This window comes from Syngnathus typhle, linkage group LG9 (genome assembly GCF_033458585.1).
Source record: "Syngnathus typhle isolate RoL2023-S1 ecotype Sweden linkage group LG9, RoL_Styp_1.0, whole genome shotgun sequence".
Classification (NCBI taxonomy): Eukaryota; Metazoa; Chordata; class Actinopteri; order Syngnathiformes; family Syngnathidae; genus Syngnathus; species Syngnathus typhle.
In genome coordinates, this window is record NC_083746.1 from 6645615 (window position 1) to 6665682 (window position 20068).

Sequence of the window (20068 nt, forward strand, 5' to 3'; positions counted from 1 at the left end):
TGTACTCAAGGGTCAAGAGATAAACTTTAAGCCACCCATCCCCGAAAAACCTGATCTAATTTTCTGGTTCTATCACGATGGCCGAAGTGTGGTATTATTTGACGACAAGGGTGAGGAAAAATTTCCCTCATACGAGGACAGGATCATTTTGGATCACAATACTGCGGAACTCACCATCAACAACGCCACATATGAAGACAGCGGAAGTTATATCTTAAGGTGGAACATAAACAATGAGGAATGTCTCTTAAAGTACCCAGTTGAGGTTATAAGTAAGTAAATCTTTGCATTCATATTTGGTTGATAGTTACTGTGAATTTTACTTTTCTTCCTTTACATTTTGAGTATTCTGGCCAACACTTTTTCAGTTGGAGACTTTTGATGCCTTGCTCAAGGGTACATCAATTGTGGCCAGGTAGTGGTCTAGCATTTCATCCCCACACTAGTTTGAACGTCCCTTTGTCCACAGTCATGCACGACTTAAAATTTGACCTTTGGGTCACAATTTTGTCTCGGATGAACTAGCGCTGTGTCAGTTTTACTAAACGTTACATTTGTATGTGTACCTCATAAGTTTTACATGATGTGTTTGTTTGCAGACAAAGTCACCAAACCCAACATATCTTGTAAAATGGTCGACCAAAACCAGGCATTCCTTGAGTGCTTAACAGAGAGCAAAAGTGATCCTTTGATAACATTTAAGTGGCGCTCACAGGGAAATGAGCAAACGTGCCCAATTTTGAAAATAACTCTCAGCGATGAACAAGATGTTTATCACTGTGATGTGAGCAACCCTCTGACCAATGAAACGGCGTCATTCCTCGCTAAGGACTGCTTCCGTAGTAAGTGTGATCAACATGAATGCAAATAGAATGGTCAAGCAGTGTTTGGATTGAATTTGAATGATATTTTGGCATTACCGCGAATTGCAATGGAAATGTGCTTTTTGTTTTCTGTGCAGACAACATACTGAAAGTTGAAATTCCCAACTCTACTGTTTGGATAAATTACGTAATCGTTGGAGCCGTTGGGTACCTTGTAGTCATTCTAAGATACATTGTTTGCACAAAATGTCTATGTTCAGGTAAAGAAAACATGACACATAAAGGCACACAGCAACGTTGACTAGTACTTCAAATGATCATAGTACAAATTACTGCCTTTTACCTTTCATAAAAATATATTCACAATTTCTCTCATTTTTGCAGAACGTTTTGAAATTATACGAGCAAAATGTTTTGAAAGACAAGAAACCACAGAGGTATGTTTCATCTGTCCTGTTTGTAAAGCTGCATTCTAATATGTGGGACTCCAGACTCCTAATTCCATCAAAGTGTTATTTCTCTACACTTTTATTTTTAATTTCTTGTGTTGCTGTTTTAGGCTGCAAGTCCCAGTCTGCCCAAGGAAAAGGGATCCTTCGAGAGTGAACCAATACAACCACCGATCAGCCAAGAAAAGCAAAACCTTGGCTCAGGTGCTCTAAATGGTCATTTATGGCTGTGTACCTATTTCTGGCTGTTTGTGACATTCTGGTGTTTTTGGGATCTAGCAAGGATGAGATAATGAATGAAAACTAGCCACAGATGGCGCCTTTAGCGTCATTGCTTACTGGTGTGTTTAATCCACAGACGAGGACGCTAGGGATGAACACCTCTCCCAGACGCAAGAACTCAATAGTTAATAAAGACTGCGACTTTGAGGACCGAAAATGTGTGGGGGTCGGGCCAAGCAAAGAAATGAAGCGAAATTCCAGAATGCTGTGGAAACTGTCCAGAACTGGGTGACTCCATTCACTTAGAGCACAGGTGTCAAACTCAAGGCCCGGGGGCCAGATACGGCCCGCCACATCATTTTATGTGGCCCGCGAAGACAAATTGTGCATCAAATTCGTGTGTCATTACTAGGATTGCAAATTGTCTTCATTTTTAATATCTTTTTTTTTTTTTTAATATTTGACCAGTTTTTACTCGTCTGATTTGAAAACGAGTTATTTGTCCGTTTGTTTTGTAGCTTTTACTGATTTATTTGGGTTGACAGTCATAATGGCCCGCCGAGAAGAAGCTAGGACTACAATGCGGCCCGCGAAAAAAACGAGTTTGACACCCCTGTCTTAGAGGAGAGCTAAATATGTGAACTACTATCGATTTAAAAAAACTATCTTCTATAATTTACAGATGTGCGCAATATAAAATATAATAAGATACAATAGTAAGATACAATAATAGAGAGAAAGAAAGAGAGGGAGAAAGATGGAGATAGAGAGAGATACTACTATCCTATATGTATTCACATGGACAGTGATTGATTGATTGATTGATTGATTGATTGATTGATTGATTGGTTGATTGGTTGATTGGTTGATTGGTTGATTGGTTGATTGACATCTTTTATTCTGAACATTCAAATACACAAACAATACCGAACTTTCCATTTGCCATCAGACAAAATCCCTGCATAAAACCAAATGAAATTGAGGAAGTGAAATGAACACTGAGATAAAATAGAGAGAGAAAAAAAAGGAAAGGAGTGAGAAGAAGCATAGCTTTTTAGCTCTCACCCTTTTATCTAAACATAATCATCATCGATCTTCAATCACCCCACAAGATATCCGCACAATACTTTTATGAATCTTTATTGTAGCTTTATACGCTTTATTGTTTTATAAACACTTTTTCTGTATTTGGAAAGACTTTTGTAATTTTTTTAAAGTGAAACTGACTTGCAGAAACACTAATTTATTTAAATAAATAAAACAATAAATACTAGTAAATATATTGTTTATATCAAAGTCAAAGTCTGCTTTATTGTCAATCCCTTCATATGTCAAGACACACAAAGAAACCGAAATTCCGTTTCCTCTATCCCACGGTGACGAGACATAGTACACGATAGACATACAAGTAGACGACACAAAATATAAACAAGAAGGCACAAACAATAAATAATAACTAATAAATAATAAATAAATAATATGAGTGATGAATAAATAATAAACAAATAACACAATAAATAAGAGGAGCAAAACTGAGCCAGTGTGCATACAGCAGACAGTAAGCATAGCGCAAAGTACAGGACGCTACGCAGAAAGGGGGAGAGTGTTCAGGATCCTAACAGCCTGGAGTATGAAGCTGTTGGTGAGTCTGGTGGTGCGGGAGCGCAGGCTCCTGTACCTCTTCCCAGAGGGCAGAAGATCAAACAAAGAGATATTGGGATAATATACCATATATATTGGTATTATATGGTATATAAGTTTTGGGTATTTTCTGGTAGTTGTTCTACTTTTGCCTGATACGTACATGATGATTGCTGTTTGAGAAGATGCTTTTTCAGTGAATTTCAATAGTTTGGATTGTATGGAAAGTGGATTTCTTTGTTCCAAGTAATTGTATATTTGAATGGTCCTTATTGCTCTTTTCTGCAGGATGATAAGTGCCTGTAGTAAAGTATTTCCCCAAACCTCAGCACAGTAATCCAAATATGGCAAGACAAGTGAACAATAAAGTGTCCAAAGTGAATGATAATCCAGTAGTTGTTTTGCTTTGTATATGACTGCAATGCTTCTTGAAATTTTGGACTGTACGTATTTGATGTGTGGTTTCCAACTCAGCCTGTCATCTATTGTAACCCCAAGAATTTTGTTTTCCTGCAGCCTTTCAATCTCACTCCCATCTATTTCTATTCGTACCTTTATGTTCGCTGTGCCTTTGCCAAATAACATTAACTTGGTCTTACATACATTTAATGCTAATTTGTTATAGCATAAACATAGTGTCCAGTGCAATATTTTAATGTCTCGATATAATGTCTCTATATACATTTTTATGTGTACGGTTTGCTGTAAATTGTGAATGACAAATAAACAGCTTAAACAAACTCTTATTGGTTGAACTGTGTGAGTGAGAATGAGAGAAACTGCTAATTAATGTTTTTATTATTATTATTATTATTTGATTTCATTTTTTGGTGTGTTTAAATAATAATCACAAAGGTATCCCACTTGGGCCTTCCGGTTTGAACAACTACACACAGTAAAAAATTATATATTAGTACATTAGGCACAATTATTCATGAAAAAAAGACTTGAAGTTAGGCACAATTGCATAAAAAAGTAAAAGAAAAAAGACTGAAAGTTTACACAGTAACCTGTGAAGCGAAAAGCAGGTTAAACTGAGCGTGTTGATAGTTTGTGTTCATCGTGGCACCATTAATTGAATTATGGGAAAATAGGCATTAACAATTAAACGGTGAGCACAATAACTTGATTTTTGTTTTATTCAACTATTTATACTCTTTCAAATTGACAAGTACGTTTCTGCTGTTTGTGGAAATGCCATTCCAAATATCCAAAACTAGTGGTATTCTGTTGTCAGTAGGGGGCAGTAGTTATCTGCCTATTGACATGAACATAAGCCTAACGTGTGTATATTAATAAATGGGCTTTAAGAAATTATTAAACGAAGCAAAAATAGTAACCATTTTTTGATTTCCATTATATACCAGCTCGGGTTAGGGTTAGCTGCTTAGATTCGATTTCTAAAATGATCAACACGCTCTTTGCAAATTAGATAAAGATAGGTTTTTTTTGTTTTACTATCCTGCAAAAGGCTGGCCACACTTTCACGGGAGGAATCCATTTCATATCACTTTGCACCGAGTAGAAGAAATAACAGCCACAGGTATGATTTCAGTATGGAGGACAATGGAGGGAAGGCAGAGTGAGATTTAGAGGAGACAGAGGAAGAAGGCTCTTTCGTGTTCCCAATGCAGAGTAAGGTCCAAATAAAAGATGGTGTGGCAGAACTTGCATAAAACCAGAAAAAATAGAAAGCAAGCAGGCCCATTCTCAAACCAAACATCAGCACCTATTTGAAATTTCACTCTGGGTGAATGGACAAAAATTGCCACACACACACTACAGCATGTGAGGAACGTAAGTAAAATGCTTCTTGAATGCTCCTGTAGGAGGTAAAGAGACCCAGACGGATGTTTGGAAATACAACGGTGTTCTGGACAAGTGGATTCCAATCGAGCCTCTGACGACAGGCCGATGGCGGCACAAAATGGCCGTCCAAGGCGGGAGGGTGTACGCACTAGGCGGGTTCGATGGCGTGCGTAGGCTCGATTCCGTGGAGGCCTACGACCCTTTTCACAACCGTTGGACCCAGGTAAGCAGGCACTCAATTTCACTCTCATAGTGGCCTGAAGGAAGTAAAGTTAAACAATCCTGGTCCATGTATCTAAAGACAAAAAAGTATCGCTTTCCGATCTGTGCAGGTGGCGCCACTCGCAGTGGGTGTGAGCTCCTTTGCTGCCGCGAGCCTCGACAGGTGGATCTACGTGATCGGTGGCGGGCCCAACGGAAAGCTGGCGACAGATTTGGTTCAACGTTGGGAACCCGGAACGGACATTTGGGAGCGGCGGGCGCCCATTCCCATCGAAACCAAGTGCACCAATGCTGTCAGCTTCAAGAATTGCATCTATGTAGTTGGCAAGTTTTGAGCCTATATTTACATTAGACCACTGCAATTCATGTGGGACAGGGACGGAGCCGTGTGGTACACATTTTTGCGGTATTGCCTTTATGAAAGGTTTAAAATCTAAATATGCCCCAAACTATGATCCCAAATATTATTTCAAAGTCATGTTGTTTTAACCAAAATAACATTGTACCTAAATTGAAATTTACAGAAAAGGCCGTAAAATGCAATGCGCTCATTCAATGAAGGTTTGTCCTCCTCTTTGTCGCCACAGGTGGCGCCATGCACAGCATATATTGCTACACCCCTCAGTCAGACTCTTGGTCTGTTGTGACAGGTCTAGGCGATAGGGCTAGCTGCGCCATCGCTGCCTGCAACAACAAACTCTTCATCACAGGAGGCCGCGATAACAAGAACCATGTCATCTCCACAGTCATGTGCTGGAATGTGGATGAAGGAGTCTTGACAGAAGAATGTGCTTTGCCCGTGGGCGTGTCGCACCACGGCAGTGTCACACTGCTGAAGTCCTACACACACGTGCACAGAGTGGCACCTGTGTCTGAGCACCAAAGAATTTGAAACGAATGACATTGGGTGTCCCTTTAGCCCAGCGAGAGACAAAATCTTGGAGCTCCTGAACTCCTCTGATTCAGCTATTGTTGGACGGACATCATCATCTCGATACCTGGGCTATGGACTTCAATTGAAGTCAAAACGTTTCTTTTCACTGACATGTTTTGGTCGAAACACGGTTGTCTTCTGATTAATATTCATTTGTGGATTATGAATTATGAACCCGAAAAGAAACTTTTGCTAATTTTACCCAAACAAGTACTTATATTGTTGTCCGTGAACATGCTCTGTGGAAAATGGTGAACTGAATCTGACTGTGGTTTGTGGACATTCATTTTGTTTGCTCTGGTCCCAGTAACCTGTTGCAATAAGTATACCCAAGATGCAGATGTGCTTTTGTGTGTCTGTCAGAAGAAAAAAAACAAAGAAGAAACCAGGAAATGTTCTATAATTGCAACTGGTCCAACCAGTCTGCGAAAACAAGTGTTACATTTGAGTTCTAGGTGCCTCAACCATTCAGCGCCACTCCACAAGGAGCAGGTTGAAAGGTTCACCAAAATTTGCTAGCAAAGAAGGATAAAACTTGATCTGGATGTCAACTCGAAAGCTCAAAATCTTTACCCATCATGGTTAAACAATATAGTTTGGTTAGTCTTTTGTACCATCTCCTCGCTTTGGGTAAGTTCTGTCATTTCTTAATGTTTACCTTTTTTTACATTATTACTGTGAAACTGCAAATGTTCTCCTAAATCTGATATAGATTTTGATCGCTTTGTTGATACTTGGACAACTGAAACAGTTCTTGTCTCATTTGCGGCAACCTGATGTCATACCAGCAGATATTTTTAAATTTGTTATCTTTATGTATTAACCTAGCAAATAATTTAAAATAATTTACAAAACGTTTTAAAAAATTATGTATTATGTATTAACCTAGCAAATAATTTAAAATAATTTACAAAACGTTTTAAAAAATTATGTATTATGTATTAACCTAGCAAATAATTAAAAATAATTTACAAAACGTTTTAAAAAATGTGCATTAAAACATTTCTAAAAAGGCAATCTGAAAATCCAGTTTTCGTGTTTTGGCCCCTGTAGCTTGGGGACCCCTGGTCTACCAGTTCACACAAGGCCTTTCTGAAGTATTCCATGTTTGAATGCTTGATGACAATCATGGAAATATCCTTTAGAAGAAATCAAGAAATGTGCTTTATCACCAAAGGCTCGGTAAACATGCCCAACCCAATTCCATTCCTATTGCAAGTGATTGTTTACCAGTGACATCACCTCTTAAGTGAAGGGTAGGTTTCACTTTTAAACTTTGCTCACTAATTTGATGTCAGGGTAATCAGGTTAAGTTAATCACACGGAATGAATCACAGATATCTATGGATGTATTTGTTCAGCAGTTTTGTTTTGAGTAAGTTCTAATAATTCTTAATGTTTTCTATTTGTCCTACGCTGATGTCATATTTCTGTAAAAAAAATACTATAACTGAATGACATGAATTCCCCTGCCTGCGCCTTGATCAAATACATTAGACCAACTGCGCTACAAAATAGACCTCCTTTTATTCTGTCTAAAATTGAATCTACTGTATAAAATCAAATTTCCAGATGCACTTGGAGGTGAGGCAGAAACGCCCAATGAGGTCATTGGTGTCTTATGACAGAATCAAGTATTGTAGCTCACACACGAATGATCTCCTCTTATTAGCATGCCAACGCAGACCGCAACTTTGACACTTCTGGTGTCAATCATGATAGAGAGATAGGAACATTCCCCAAACATAGAAAATGTGCATCTCGCCTCACAGAAGCACTTTTTTTTTCATCCCACCTGCATGTACCAGTTTTTTTGAGTCTACATTTTTCCTCTTTGCCATCAGTAGTAATTTGCATCTATCTATCTCTGTCCATCTCTCCAGTTGCCTCTTCCCCAGATTCTGCACGGCATCTGGAATATGTGCTCAAGGGCCAAGAGATAAACTTTCTGCCGTCTATCCCCGGAAAACCCGATCTAGTCGGGTGGATACATGATGGTATAGATGTGGTGTGGTTCGATCTGCAGATGGGCAAAGATGTTTTTCCTCCCTACGAGGACAGGATCACTCTGAACCAAGAATCTGCAAGACTCATCATCAAAGATGCCACATATGAAGACAGCGGAAACTATGACTTAAAGTTGATGATAAATGGCCAGCATCATCGTTTAAAGTATAGAATTGAAGTTATAGGTAAGTCTATTTTTCCATCTCTGTGCACAAAATATGCAGCAATTTCTTTCTTTCAATTTTTATTATTGCATGATGATGACCCCAAACATATAGGGGAAGCACAAATTTCATGGGCTTGAGCCTATTTTATTTGATTTTGGGCAAGAGGTGACTGACCTTAGGCCGCTTGTCAGTTGATCAGAGGGAACTATCGACAACAGACATACTCACAATCACACCTATGGACGATTTAGAGTCTTCAATGAACAGTTGACTGTGCTTTCCTTTTACGGTCACATTAAATGTTGCTTCTTTGCTTGTTTGTTTACAGACAAAGTAGACCAACCACACATATCGTGTGTATTGACCAGCCCAAACAGAGTGTTACTCATTTGCTCAACAGACTCCAAACATCCTGATTTATTGGAGTTTAAGTGGAGCTCAGATGGAAAGGAGCATCCAGGCCCAAACTGGCAAATAAATGTGAGGGGGAAACATGATGATCGACTTTATCGTTGTGAAGTGAGCAACCCTCTGACCAAGGAAACGGCCAATTTCACTGCTGGCGACTGCTTCCTAGGTAATCATCATCAATATTCATGCAACTGGAAGATTACAACGATCAGGTGGTCCAAATGACACCCATGAAGGCAAAATAGGAGTTTTACTAATTGTTGACATCATCAAAATTGTCATTGTTCTCGTGATCATCATTAGGGTCCTGGCTTTCCGGACAAAATTTAAAGATGCATATAAAGTGTTCCCTCGCTATAATTGCGCTTCACCTTTCGCTGCTCTTCATTTTACATTTTAAAAGTTTAATTTCTTAGATGTACCAAACTATTGTTGAAAATAATTGTTTGGGGGCTGCAAGGGGCTCATAACATCGGAGTAGAGCCGCTGTATACATACAGAAAGACACAAAACAACAGTTATTCTTATTTTAAGACAAACATGTTTTTTTCCACCAAGAAATGAAAACATGTCTATGGTTTCTTGCAGAACCTTTTGAAAAGACGAAGAAAAGGATTCGAAGAAGTCCATGTAACACGCCTGACGGTATGATCTGTTAACATTTGTAGAGTTAAAAGCAATGACTGCATCCATTTAAGGAGCAATGAAGTTCATTTCCAGTCGAGTTAATAATTGTAACACTTTTCTTATGAGAATCCCTCAAAAGAGCATCAAAAAGCTGCAGCTCAGGTTCACTGCTTAGATTCAATTTCTAAATGATCAACACACTCTTTGCAAATTAGATACGTATAGTTTTTTTACTATCCTGCAACTGGCTGGCCACACTTCACGGGAGGAATCCATTTCATATCACTTTGCATTGAGTAGAAGAAATAACAGCCACAGGTATGATTTCAGTATGGAGGACAATAGAGGGAAGGCAGAGTGAGATTTAGAGGAGAGAGAGGAAGAAGACGTGGACGTGAAGAACCACCCTCCGTCTGCCATTTTGTTTTTCTTTAGACTATAGAAGGCAGAAAACTTGAGTTTTAGCAAATGTACGATTGAAGAAATGCTTCAAAGACTCAAAAACAAGTGAGGGAGCACACTTCTTTGCTTTTAATGTCTGTCTTTCTCTGTCTATCCATACAGTATCCCAGGATCTGAAATATGTACTCAAGGGTCAAGAGATAAACCTTAAGCCACCCATCCCCGAAAAACCTGATCTAATTATTTGGTTCTATCATGATGGCCGAGGTGTGGTATTATTTGACGACAAGGGTGAATTACATTTTCCTTCATACGAGGACAGGATCATTCTGAATCATAGTACTGCGGAACTCACCATCAACAACGCCACATATGAAGACAGCGGAAATTATACCTTAAGCTGGAACATAAACAATGAGGAATGTCGCTTAAAGTACCCAGTTGAGGTTATAGGTAAGTAAATCTTTGCATTCATATTTGGTTGATATTTACTGTGAATTGTTATTTTTCCTCCATTACATTTGGTGTATTCTGGACAACACTTTGTTGGAGACTTTTGATGCCTTGCTCAAGGGTACATCAATTGTGGCCACGGGGTAGACTACCATTTCATCCCTACACTAGTTTGAACGTCCCCTTGTCCACAGTCATGCGCGACTTAAAATTTGACCCTTGGATCACAATTTTGTCTTGAATGAACTAGCGCTGTGTCAGTTTTACTAAACTTTACATTTGTATGTGTAGCTCATAAGTTTTACATGATGTGTTTGCAGACAAAGTAACCAAACCCAACATATCCTGTGAAATGGTCAACCTAAACCAGGCAGTCCTTGAGTGCTTAACAGAGGGCAAAAGTGATCCTTTGTTAAAATTTAAGTGGCGCTCACAGAGAACCGAGCAAACGGGCCCAATTTTGGGAATAAATCTCAGTGATGAACAAAATGTTTATCACTGTGATGTGAGCAACCCCCTGACCGATGAAACGGCGTCATTCCTCGCTAAGGACTGCTTCCGTAGTAAGTAGGATCAACATGAATGCAAATGGAATGGTCAAGCAGTGTTTGGATTGAACTTGAATGATATTTTGACATTACCGTAAACTGCAATGGAAATGTACTTTTTGTTTTCTGCGCAGACAACATACCGAAAGCTGCAATTCCCAACTCTACTGATTGGATGGATTACGTAATCGTTGGACCCATTTTGTGCCTTGGAATCATTCTAGCATACCCTGTTTACAGTAAATTCTTCTGTTCAGGTAAAGAAAACATGACACATAAAGGCTCAAACCACAACAATGTTGACTAGTACTTCAAATGATCATAGTTCAATTTACTGCCTTTTACCTTTCATAAAAATATACTCACAATTTCTCTCATATTTTCAGAACGTTTGAAAAATATACCAGCAAAATATTTTGGAAAAACAAGAAACTACAGAGGTACGTTTCACGTGTCTTGATTGTAAAGCTGCATTCTAACATGTGGCACTCCAGACTCCTAATTCCATCAAAGTGTTCTTTCTCTACACTTTTATTTTTAATTTCTTGTGTTGCTGTTTTAGGTTGCAAGTCCCAATCTGCCCAAGGAAAAGGTGTCATGATTGGTCCCCAGTTTTGCTAGGTTGCCATGGTTTCTGTTCGCGTCGCCCCTCCCCTCCTGTGTTCCCTCAATCAGTGTGATCATTCTCACCTGCCTCTCATTTCCAGTCATGTATTTAAGTCCTGTCTCTGTGTCACTCCCCTGTCGGTTCATTGCTAATGTCACCCGGTCCCTTTGTCTCACATCTCGGTCAGTATCTGTTGTTGGTTTGGTTGCAAGTTATGTCTGTTACCGAGTCTGTAAGTTCCTGCAATAAACCCTTTTCCAAGCTGCACGTGGTCGCCCTGCTCCATCTTCCACTCCGCTCGTGACAAAAGGGATCCTTTAAGAGTGAACCAATACCAACCACCGATCAGCCAAGAAAAGCAAAACCTTAGCTCAGGTGCTCTAAATGGTCATATATGGCTGTGTGCCTGTTTCTGGCTGTTTGTGACATTCCAGTGTTTTTGGGATCTAGCAAGGATGATAAGATATAATAATAAGATACAATACTAGAGAAAAAGAAAGAGAGGGAGAAAGGTGGAGGACCTTTCCTGGAAGGTTGTGGGTTCAAACTCTGGTCGGGTCATACCAAAGACTATAAAAATGGGACCCATTACCTCCCTGCTTGTCACTCAGCATTAAGGGTTGGAATTGGGGGGTTAGATCACCAAATGATTCCCGAGCGCAGCACCACCGCTGCTGCTCACTGCTCCCCTCTCCCCCAGGGGATGGATCAAAATCACAGGGGATGGGTTAAATGCAGAGGACAAATTTCACTACACCCAGATGTGTGTGTGACGATCATTGGAACTTTTAACTTAACTTTAACTTTATGTTCGTTGTGCGTTTTACAAATAACATTAACTTGGTCTCACATACATTTAATGATAATTTGTTGTAGCATAAACATAGTGTTTTAATGTCTCTATATAATGTCTCTATATACATTTTTATGTGTACGGTTTGCTGTAAATTGTGAATGAAAAATAAACAACTTAAACTCTTACTGGTTGAACTGTGTGAGTGAGAATGAGAGAAACTGCTAATTAATGTTTTTATTATTATTATTATTATTATTTGATTTCATTTTTTGGTGTATTTAAATAATAATGACAAAGGTATCCCACTTCAATCGCTCCGGTTTGAACAACTACACACAGTAAATAATTACATATTAGTACATTAGGCACAATTATTCATTAAAAAAAAAGAAAGTTAGGCACAATTGCATAAAAAACAAAAAGAAAAAAGGCTGGAAATTTACACGGTAACCTGTGAAGCAAAGAGCAGGTTAAACTGCGTGTTGATAGTTTATGTTCATCGTGGCACCATTAATTGAATTATGGGAAAATAGGCATTAACAATGAAACGGTGAGCACAATAACTTGATTTTTGTTTTATTCAACTATTTATACTCTTTCAAATTGACAAGTACGTTTCTGCTGTTTGTGGAAATGCCATTCCAAATATCCAAAACTAGTGGTATTCTGTTGTCAGTGGGGGGCAGTAGTTATCTGCCTATTGACATGAACATAAGCCTAACGTGTGTATATTAATAAATGGGCTTTAAGAAATTATTAAACGAAGCAAAAATAGTAACCATTTTTTGATTTGCATTATATACCAGCTCGGGTTCACTGCTTAGATTCGATTTCTAAAATGATCAACACGCTCTTTGCAAATTAGATACATATAGTTTTTTTGTTTGTTTTTTTACTATCCTGCAACTGGCTGGCCACACTTTCACGGGAGGAATCCATTTCATATCACTTTGCACTGAGTAGAAGAAATAACACCCACAGGTATATTTCAGTATGGAGGGAAGGCAGAGTGAGATTTAGAGGAGACAGAGGAAGAAGGCTTTCGTGTACCCAATGCAGAGTAAGGTCCAAATAAAACATGGTGTGGCAGAACTTGCATAAAACCAGAAAAAAAAGAAAGCAAGCAGGCCCATTCTCAAACCAAACATCAACACCTATTTGAAATTTCACTCTGGGCGAATGGACAAAAATTGCCACACACATACTACAGCATGTGAGGTACGTAAGTAAAATGCTTCTTGAATGCTCCTGTAGGAGGTAAAGAGACGCAGACGGATGTTTGGAAATACAACGGTGCTCTGGACAAGTGGATTCCAATCGAGCCTCTGACGACAGGCCGATGGCGGCACAAAATGGCCGTCCAAGGCGGGAGGGTGTACGCACTAGGCGGGTTTGATGGCGTGCGTAGGCTCGATTCCGTCGAGGCCTACGACCCTTTCCACAACCGTTGGACGCAGGTAAGCAGGCACTCAATTTCACTCTCATAGTGGCCTGAAGGAAGTAAAGTTAAACAATCCTGGTCCATGTATCTAAAGACAAAACAATATAGCTTTCCTATCTGTACAGGTGGCGCCACTCGCAGTGGGTGTGAGCTCCTTTGCTGCCGCGAGCCTCGACAGGTGGATCTACGTGATCGGTGGCGGGCCCAACGGAAAGCTGGCGACAGATTTGGTTCAACGTTGGGAACCCGGAACGGACATTTGGGAGCGGCGGGCGCCCATTCCCATCGAAACCAAGTGCACCAATGCTGTCAGCTTCAAGAATTGCATCTATGTAGTTGGCAAGTTTTGAGCCTATATTTACATTAGACCACTGCAATTCATGTGGGACAGGGACGGAGCCGTGTGGTACACATTTTTGCGGTATTGCCTTTATGAAAGGTTTAAAATCTAAATATGCCCCAAACTATGATCCCAAATATTATTTCAAAGTCATGTTGTTTTAACCAAAATAACATTGTACCTAAATTGAAATTTACAGAAAAGGCCGTAAAAGGCAATGCGCTCATTCAATGAAGGTTTGTCCTCCTCTTTGTCCCCACAGGTAGCGCCATGCACAGCATATATTGCTACACCCCTCAGTCAGACTCCTGGTCTGTTGTGACAGGTCTAGGCGATAGGGCTAGCTGCGCCATCGCCGCCTGCAACAACAAACTCTTCATCACAGGAGGCCGCGATAACAAGAACCATGTCATCTCCACAGTCATGTGCTGGAATGTGGATGAAGGAGTCTTGACAGAAGAATGTGCTTTGCCCGTGGGCGTGTCGCACCACGGCAGTGTCACACTGCTGAAGTCCTACACACACGTGCACAGAGTGGCACCTGTGTCTGACCACCAAAGAATTTAAAACGAATGACATTGGGTGTCCCTTTAGCCCAGCGAGAGACAAAATCTTGGAGCTCCTGAACTCCTCTGATTCAGCTATTGTTGGAAAACTTCTTGCACGGACATAATCATCTCGATACCTGGTCTATGGACTTCAATTGAAGTCAAAAAGTTTATTTTCACTGACATGTTTTGGTCGAAACACGGCTGTCTTTTGATTAATATTCATTTGTGGATTATGAATTATGAAGCCGAAAAGAAACTTTCGCAAATTTTACCCAAACAAGTACCGTATTTTCCGCCCTATAAGGCGCACCTAAAAACCTAAAATTTTCTCAAAAACCAACAGTGCGCCTTATAGTCCGGTGCGCCTTATATATGGACCAAATTCCTAAATTCAAACTGGCCCGAAGTATTGTGTATGAAATCAATCATAAGTGGCCCGCTGAAGACTATGAATCATGACTCAAAAAGACTATGGATCATTATTTTATGATTATAAAGTACTTTGTTCCGTCTGAAGTTGAAATAAAAAAGATAAAATAGAGAATGATTTGGATTAAAAATCTGACATGATGCAATAATGGTGCGCCTTATAGTCCGGTGCGCCTTATATAAGGATAAAGTTTTAAAATGGGCCATTCATTGAAGGTGCGCCTTATAGTCCGAAAATACGGTACTTATATTGTTGTCCGTGAATGACAACATGCTCTGTGGAAAATGGTGAACTGAATCTGACTGTGGTTTGTGGACATTCATTTTGTTTGCTCTGGTCCCAGTAACCTGTTGCAATAAGTATACCCAAGATGCAGATGTGCTTTTGTGTGTCTGTCAGAAGAAAAAAAACAAAGAAGAAACCAGGAAATGTTCTATAATTGCAACTGGTCCAACCAGTCTGCGAAAACAAGTGTTACATTTGAGTTCTAGGTGCCTCAACCATTCAGCGCCACTCCACAAGGAGCAGGTTGAAAGGCTCACCAAAATTTGCTAGCAAAGAAGGATAAAACTTGATCTGGATGTCAACCCGAAAGCTCAAAATCTTTACCCATCATGGTTAAACAATATAGTTTGGTTATTCTTTTGTACCATCTCCTCGCTTTGGGTAAGTTCTGTCATTTCTTAATGTTTACCTTTTTTTACATTATTACTGTGAAACTGCAAATGTTCTCCTAAATCTGATATAGATTTTGATCGCTTTGTTGATACTTGGACAACTGAAACAGTTCTTGTCTCATTTGCGGCAACCTGATGTCATACCAGCAGATATTTTTAAATTTGTTATCTTTATGTATTAACCTAGCAAATAATTTAAAATAATTTACAAAACGTTTTAAAAAATTATGTATTATGTATTAACCTAGCAAATAATTTAAAATAATTTACAAAACGTTTTAAAAAATGTGCATTAAAACATTTCTGAAAAGGCAATCTGAAAATCCAGTTTTCATGTTTTGGCCCCTGTAGCTTGGGGACCCCTGGTCTACCAGTTCACACAAGGCCTTTCTGAAGTATTCCATGTTTGAATGCTTGATGACAATCATGGAAATATCCTTTAGAAGAAATCAAGAAATGTGCTTTACCACCAAAGGCTCGGTAAACATGCCCAACCCAATTCCATTCCTATTGCAAGTGATTGTTTACCAGTGACATCACCTCTTAAGTGAAGGGTAGGTTTCACTTTTAAACTTTGCTTACTAATTTGATGTCAGGGTATTCAGGTTAAATTAATCACACGGAATTAATCACAGATATCTATGGATGTATTTGTTCAGCAGTTTTGTTTTGAGTAAGTTCTAATAATTCTTAATGTTTTCTATTTGTCCCATGCTGATGTCATATTTCTGTAAAAAAAAATACTATAACTGGATGACATGAATTCCCCTGCCTGCGCCTTGATCAAATACATTAGACCAACTGCGCTACAAAATAGACCTCCTTTTATTCTGTCTAAAATTGAATCTACTGTATAAAATCAAATTTCCAGATGCACTTGGAGGTGAGGAAGAAACGCCCAATGAGCTCATTGGTGTCTAATGACAGAATCAAGTATTGTAGCTCACACACGAATGTTCCCCTCTTATTAGCATGCCAACGCAGACCGCAACTTTGACACTCCTGGTGATTAACAATCATGATAGAGATAGGAACACTCCCCAAACATAGAAAATGTGCATCTCGCCTCACAGAAGCACTTTTTTTTCATCCCACCTGCATGTACCAGTTTTTTGGAGTCTACATTTTTCCTCTTTGCCATCAGTAGTAACTTACATCTATCTATCTCTGTCCATCTCTCCAGTTGCCTCTTCCCCAGATTCTGCACGGCATCTGGAATATGTGCTCAAGGGCCAAGAGATAAACTTTCTGCCGTCTATCCCCGGAAAACCCGATCTAGTCGGGTGGATACATGATGGTATAGATGTGGTGTGGTTCGATCTGGAGATGGGCAAAGATGTTTTTCCTCCCTACGAGGACAGGATCACTCTGAACCAAGAATCTGCAAGACTCATCATCAAAGACGCCACATATGAAGACAGCGGAAACTATGACTTAAAGTTGATGATAAATGGCCAGCATCATCGTTTAAAGTATAGAATTGAAGTTATAGGTAAGTCTATTTTTCCATCTCTGTGCACAAAATATGCAGCAATTTCTTTCTTTCAATTTTTATTATTGCATGATGATGACCCCAAACATATAGGGGAAGCACAAATTTCATGGGCTTGAGCCTATTTTATTTGATTTTGGGCAAGAGGTGACTGACCTTAGGCCGCTTGTCAGTTGATCAGAGGGAACTATCGACAACAGTCATACTCACAATCACACCTATGGACGATTTAGAGTCTTCAATGAACAGTTGACTGTGCTTTCCTTTTACAGTCACATTAAATGTTGCTTCTTTGCTTGTTTGTTTACAGACAAAGTAGACCAACCGCACATATCGTGTGTGTTGACCAGCCCAAACAGAGTGTTGCTCGTTTGCTCAACAGAATCCAAACATCCTGATTTATTGGAGTTTAAGTGGAGTGCAAATGGAAAGGAGCATCCAGGACCAAACTCACAAATAAATGTGAGGGGCAAACATGATGATCGAGTTTATCGTTGTGACGTGAGCAACCCTCTGACCAAGGAAACGGCCACTTTCACTGCCGGCGACTGCTTCCTGGGTAATCATCATCAATATACGTGCAACCGGAAGATTCCAACAATGTTTATCTGAATGACATTTTGAATGAATCCATGCTTGAATTTTTTTACTTCTGTGCAGATAAGCCATCAGATGGTCCAAATGACATCCACAAAAGTAAAACAACATCTTTACTCATTGGCGTCATCATCATATTGATCATCATCACTGTGATCGTCATTACGGTTGTAGGTTTGCGAAGAAAACGTAAAGGTGATATGCAAACAGAAAGAAAAAAAACAACACAAATAAAAAATTATTCTGGTCTTAAAACATGTTTTTTATTTCACCAAGAAGTGAAAACCTGTCTTTGGTTTCTTGCAGCACGTTTTGACAATATAAAGAGAAGTGTTTTGAGAAGACCCAGTTCTTCGTTTGAAGGTATGTTCAAGTCGAAGTTCATTTTCAGTCGACTTGATTATTGTGATTACGCTAACAGGTTTTATCTTTCTTCATAGGATTGCTGGATTCAGATGAAAACATCAAGCGTCCAAACGCTTTATGGGATCTGGATTTATGTGATGCACTGAAGCCATACGGCATCATAATTCACGGCTGCATCGATGTAGTTACTCAAGTTGTATTTTGGCTGAAGGCAGACAACGCCTCCAACGCTCCTGAAGTCATTGCCAACCATGTCTTAGATACTGTGAAAGTTATTGAGGGGTGTCCACCAAAGCTGCTGGCTGACCCACTCCCGGAGAACATATACATCAGAGAAGTGAAACGTTTCTTGCGTGGGAAACAGAACTACATTGATAAATGTAACACAACCAATGAACGGATGGACTCATGGTTGCTGATCCTATGTGAGCAAAGCGTTGAGAATTGGACAAAGGTTTTCCAAAATCTCCAAGAAAATGGACATTTCACAGGGAGTGACACGGACAAGGAGCTCATACAGTTCTGCTTCCTCAAACCCATCCAGGTAAATGGACTGCTTTACATATCTTGTCATCATTCAAATATGATAGACATGATATTTTCAAATAACTTTTATTTACTTTTAAAAAGAACATTTGCACATTTTAATTATAATAACGTACCATATTTATATTGTATATGATTTTTTTTAATCGAGTTTTTCTTTTCATTTAGGATAAGCTGAACGGGCTTTTAAGAGACTGGAACTCACAGCGGATGCTAGAAGCTGCAAAAAACAAACTTCTGAATGTCTCGAGAAAGGCTGCCAACCTGTGCAAGGAGAAGTATCATTTTAAAGCACAGAACCCCAATAATGAACCATTTTATGAGCGCTGCAGACTCATTATGGCTGAAAATGGATGGAATGAACCAGAGAATGAAGGAGCAGCAGCAAAATTGTATAAAAAAATGAAAATTGAGATGCAAACAGAAACATTTGAATCCAGAGACGTACACGCTGACAACAGAATAGGGAGGGAAAGAGCACAGGGGGAGAAGGAAAACAAAACACAGGCAACCAGTCAGAACACAAAAACACAAACAAAGTCAAAGTATGAGCTTGTTTAGCCTGACTAGTAGTTCTACATGAAGCTATTCTTCTTTTATATATAGTAACAGGTGGGACATATTATGCTAAGTATTAAATAACTTTTGATTAAATTATATGTTAAATGTGATACATTTCCTGCACCATCCAGATGATCTCTCAAGACATGAAAATGATTGGACAAAGATTCATTTGACATTATTTGGAGGGAAAAGAAATTAGGTCACCATGAAGGCAAAGCAGTCTTCGGATATTATTAAAGTATGAGAGCAGCAAAAGACTTCTTTGGAAATGGCTGCTCGAGTGCCTTCTGGTGAGGTGCAGGATGCTGCTGATTTTCCTATTTTCTTTCTGTAGTCACCCGAACATGATTGTTTTGGCTGCTCTACTTCAACAGTGTTAAATAAATATGAAGGATTTTGTATTTGCATGTATATTTATTTCATTGTCACTAAATGTTAGTTTTAGGACTGACATGTTTTGCAGCCTATGATGTTAAGAATAACCGCAGGTAAAAATAGTCTAATTTCTACTTGGTTGTGTAAAGTTACTGTGCAAAGCCGTGAGTTGGATTTGTGAGTACAATGCATGTATTGTATGAGGTAACACTGTTGCCGTCTGGTCCCAAAGCAGCTTGAAACGTAAATAATTATACTGGTTATGGCCGGTATTGTGAAAAAAAAATAAAAACACCTCGAGAATGTTGTGTGACTCCTTTTCCTGGTTTTTGCCGATATGTCTTCATTGGAAGGAGCCCAAGCCTGCTCTGCTGGCTGAAATGCACCAGTTTTGTTTTTTGCAAGCTTGACTCTCATAAGGCAAAAAAAAAAACAGTTGCAAGCTTCCCGTTGTAAACATTAAGACACAAAATGAAGTCAAGCGGAATAAACATGTTATTGACACATTTTTAGATCATCTACTGACTTTTGAAAATGATCTCCTTCCGCTCATGTTTTGAAAATCTAAGC

The 20068-nt window shown here is 39.2% G+C and overlaps 2 protein-coding genes across 9 annotated transcripts in view; both read left to right on the forward strand.

Annotated features, from left to right (window-relative positions):
* LOC133159687 (titin-like) overlaps positions 1–20068 on the forward strand; it is a 39037-nt gene that overhangs the window by 1535 nt on the left and 17434 nt on the right. For 4 of the 8 annotated variants that reach the window (XM_061286943.1, XM_061286948.1, XM_061286944.1 and 1 more), the window contains exons 1-5: positions 5779–6731; positions 7985–8293; positions 8604–8852; positions 9275–9331; positions 9878–10168. In XM_061286943.1, coding sequence (XP_061142927.1) covers positions 6680–6731; positions 7985–8293; positions 8604–8852; positions 9275–9331; positions 9878–10168 — 958 coding nt within the window. In that variant the 5' untranslated portion in view covers positions 5779–6679. Of the gene's footprint in view, positions 1–5778; positions 6732–7154; positions 7358–7984; positions 8294–8603; positions 8853–9274; positions 9332–9877; positions 10169–15105; positions 15548–16741; positions 17051–20068 lie in introns of those variants that run through there. The other 4 variants (XM_061286946.1, XM_061286947.1, XM_061286950.1 and 1 more) reach the window with 4 other exon arrangements.
* Positions 4750–6362, forward strand: LOC133159690 (kelch-like protein 6). The gene is made up of 3 exons (XM_061286954.1): positions 4750–5168; positions 5278–5491; positions 5755–6362. The coding sequence occupies exons 1-3, from the start codon at positions 5064–5066 to the stop codon at positions 6057–6059; spliced, it is 624 nt and encodes a 207-aa protein (XP_061142938.1). The 5' UTR covers positions 4750–5063; the 3' UTR covers positions 6060–6362.

Bases quoted from the DNA above. Each gene is read 5' to 3' on its own strand.
- LOC133159690 (XM_061286954.1), top strand. From the start codon at position 5,064: ATGGCCGTCCAAGGCGGGAGGGTGTACGCACTAGGCGGGTTCGATGGC. The intron at 5,169-5,277 runs GTAAGCAGGCAC...CGATCTGTGCAG, and splicing joins TTCACAACCGTTGGACCCAG to GTGGCGCCACTCGCAGTGGG. The intron at 5,492-5,754 runs GCAAGTTTTGAG...TTGTCGCCACAG, and splicing joins GAATTGCATCTATGTAGTTG to GTGGCGCCATGCACAGCATA.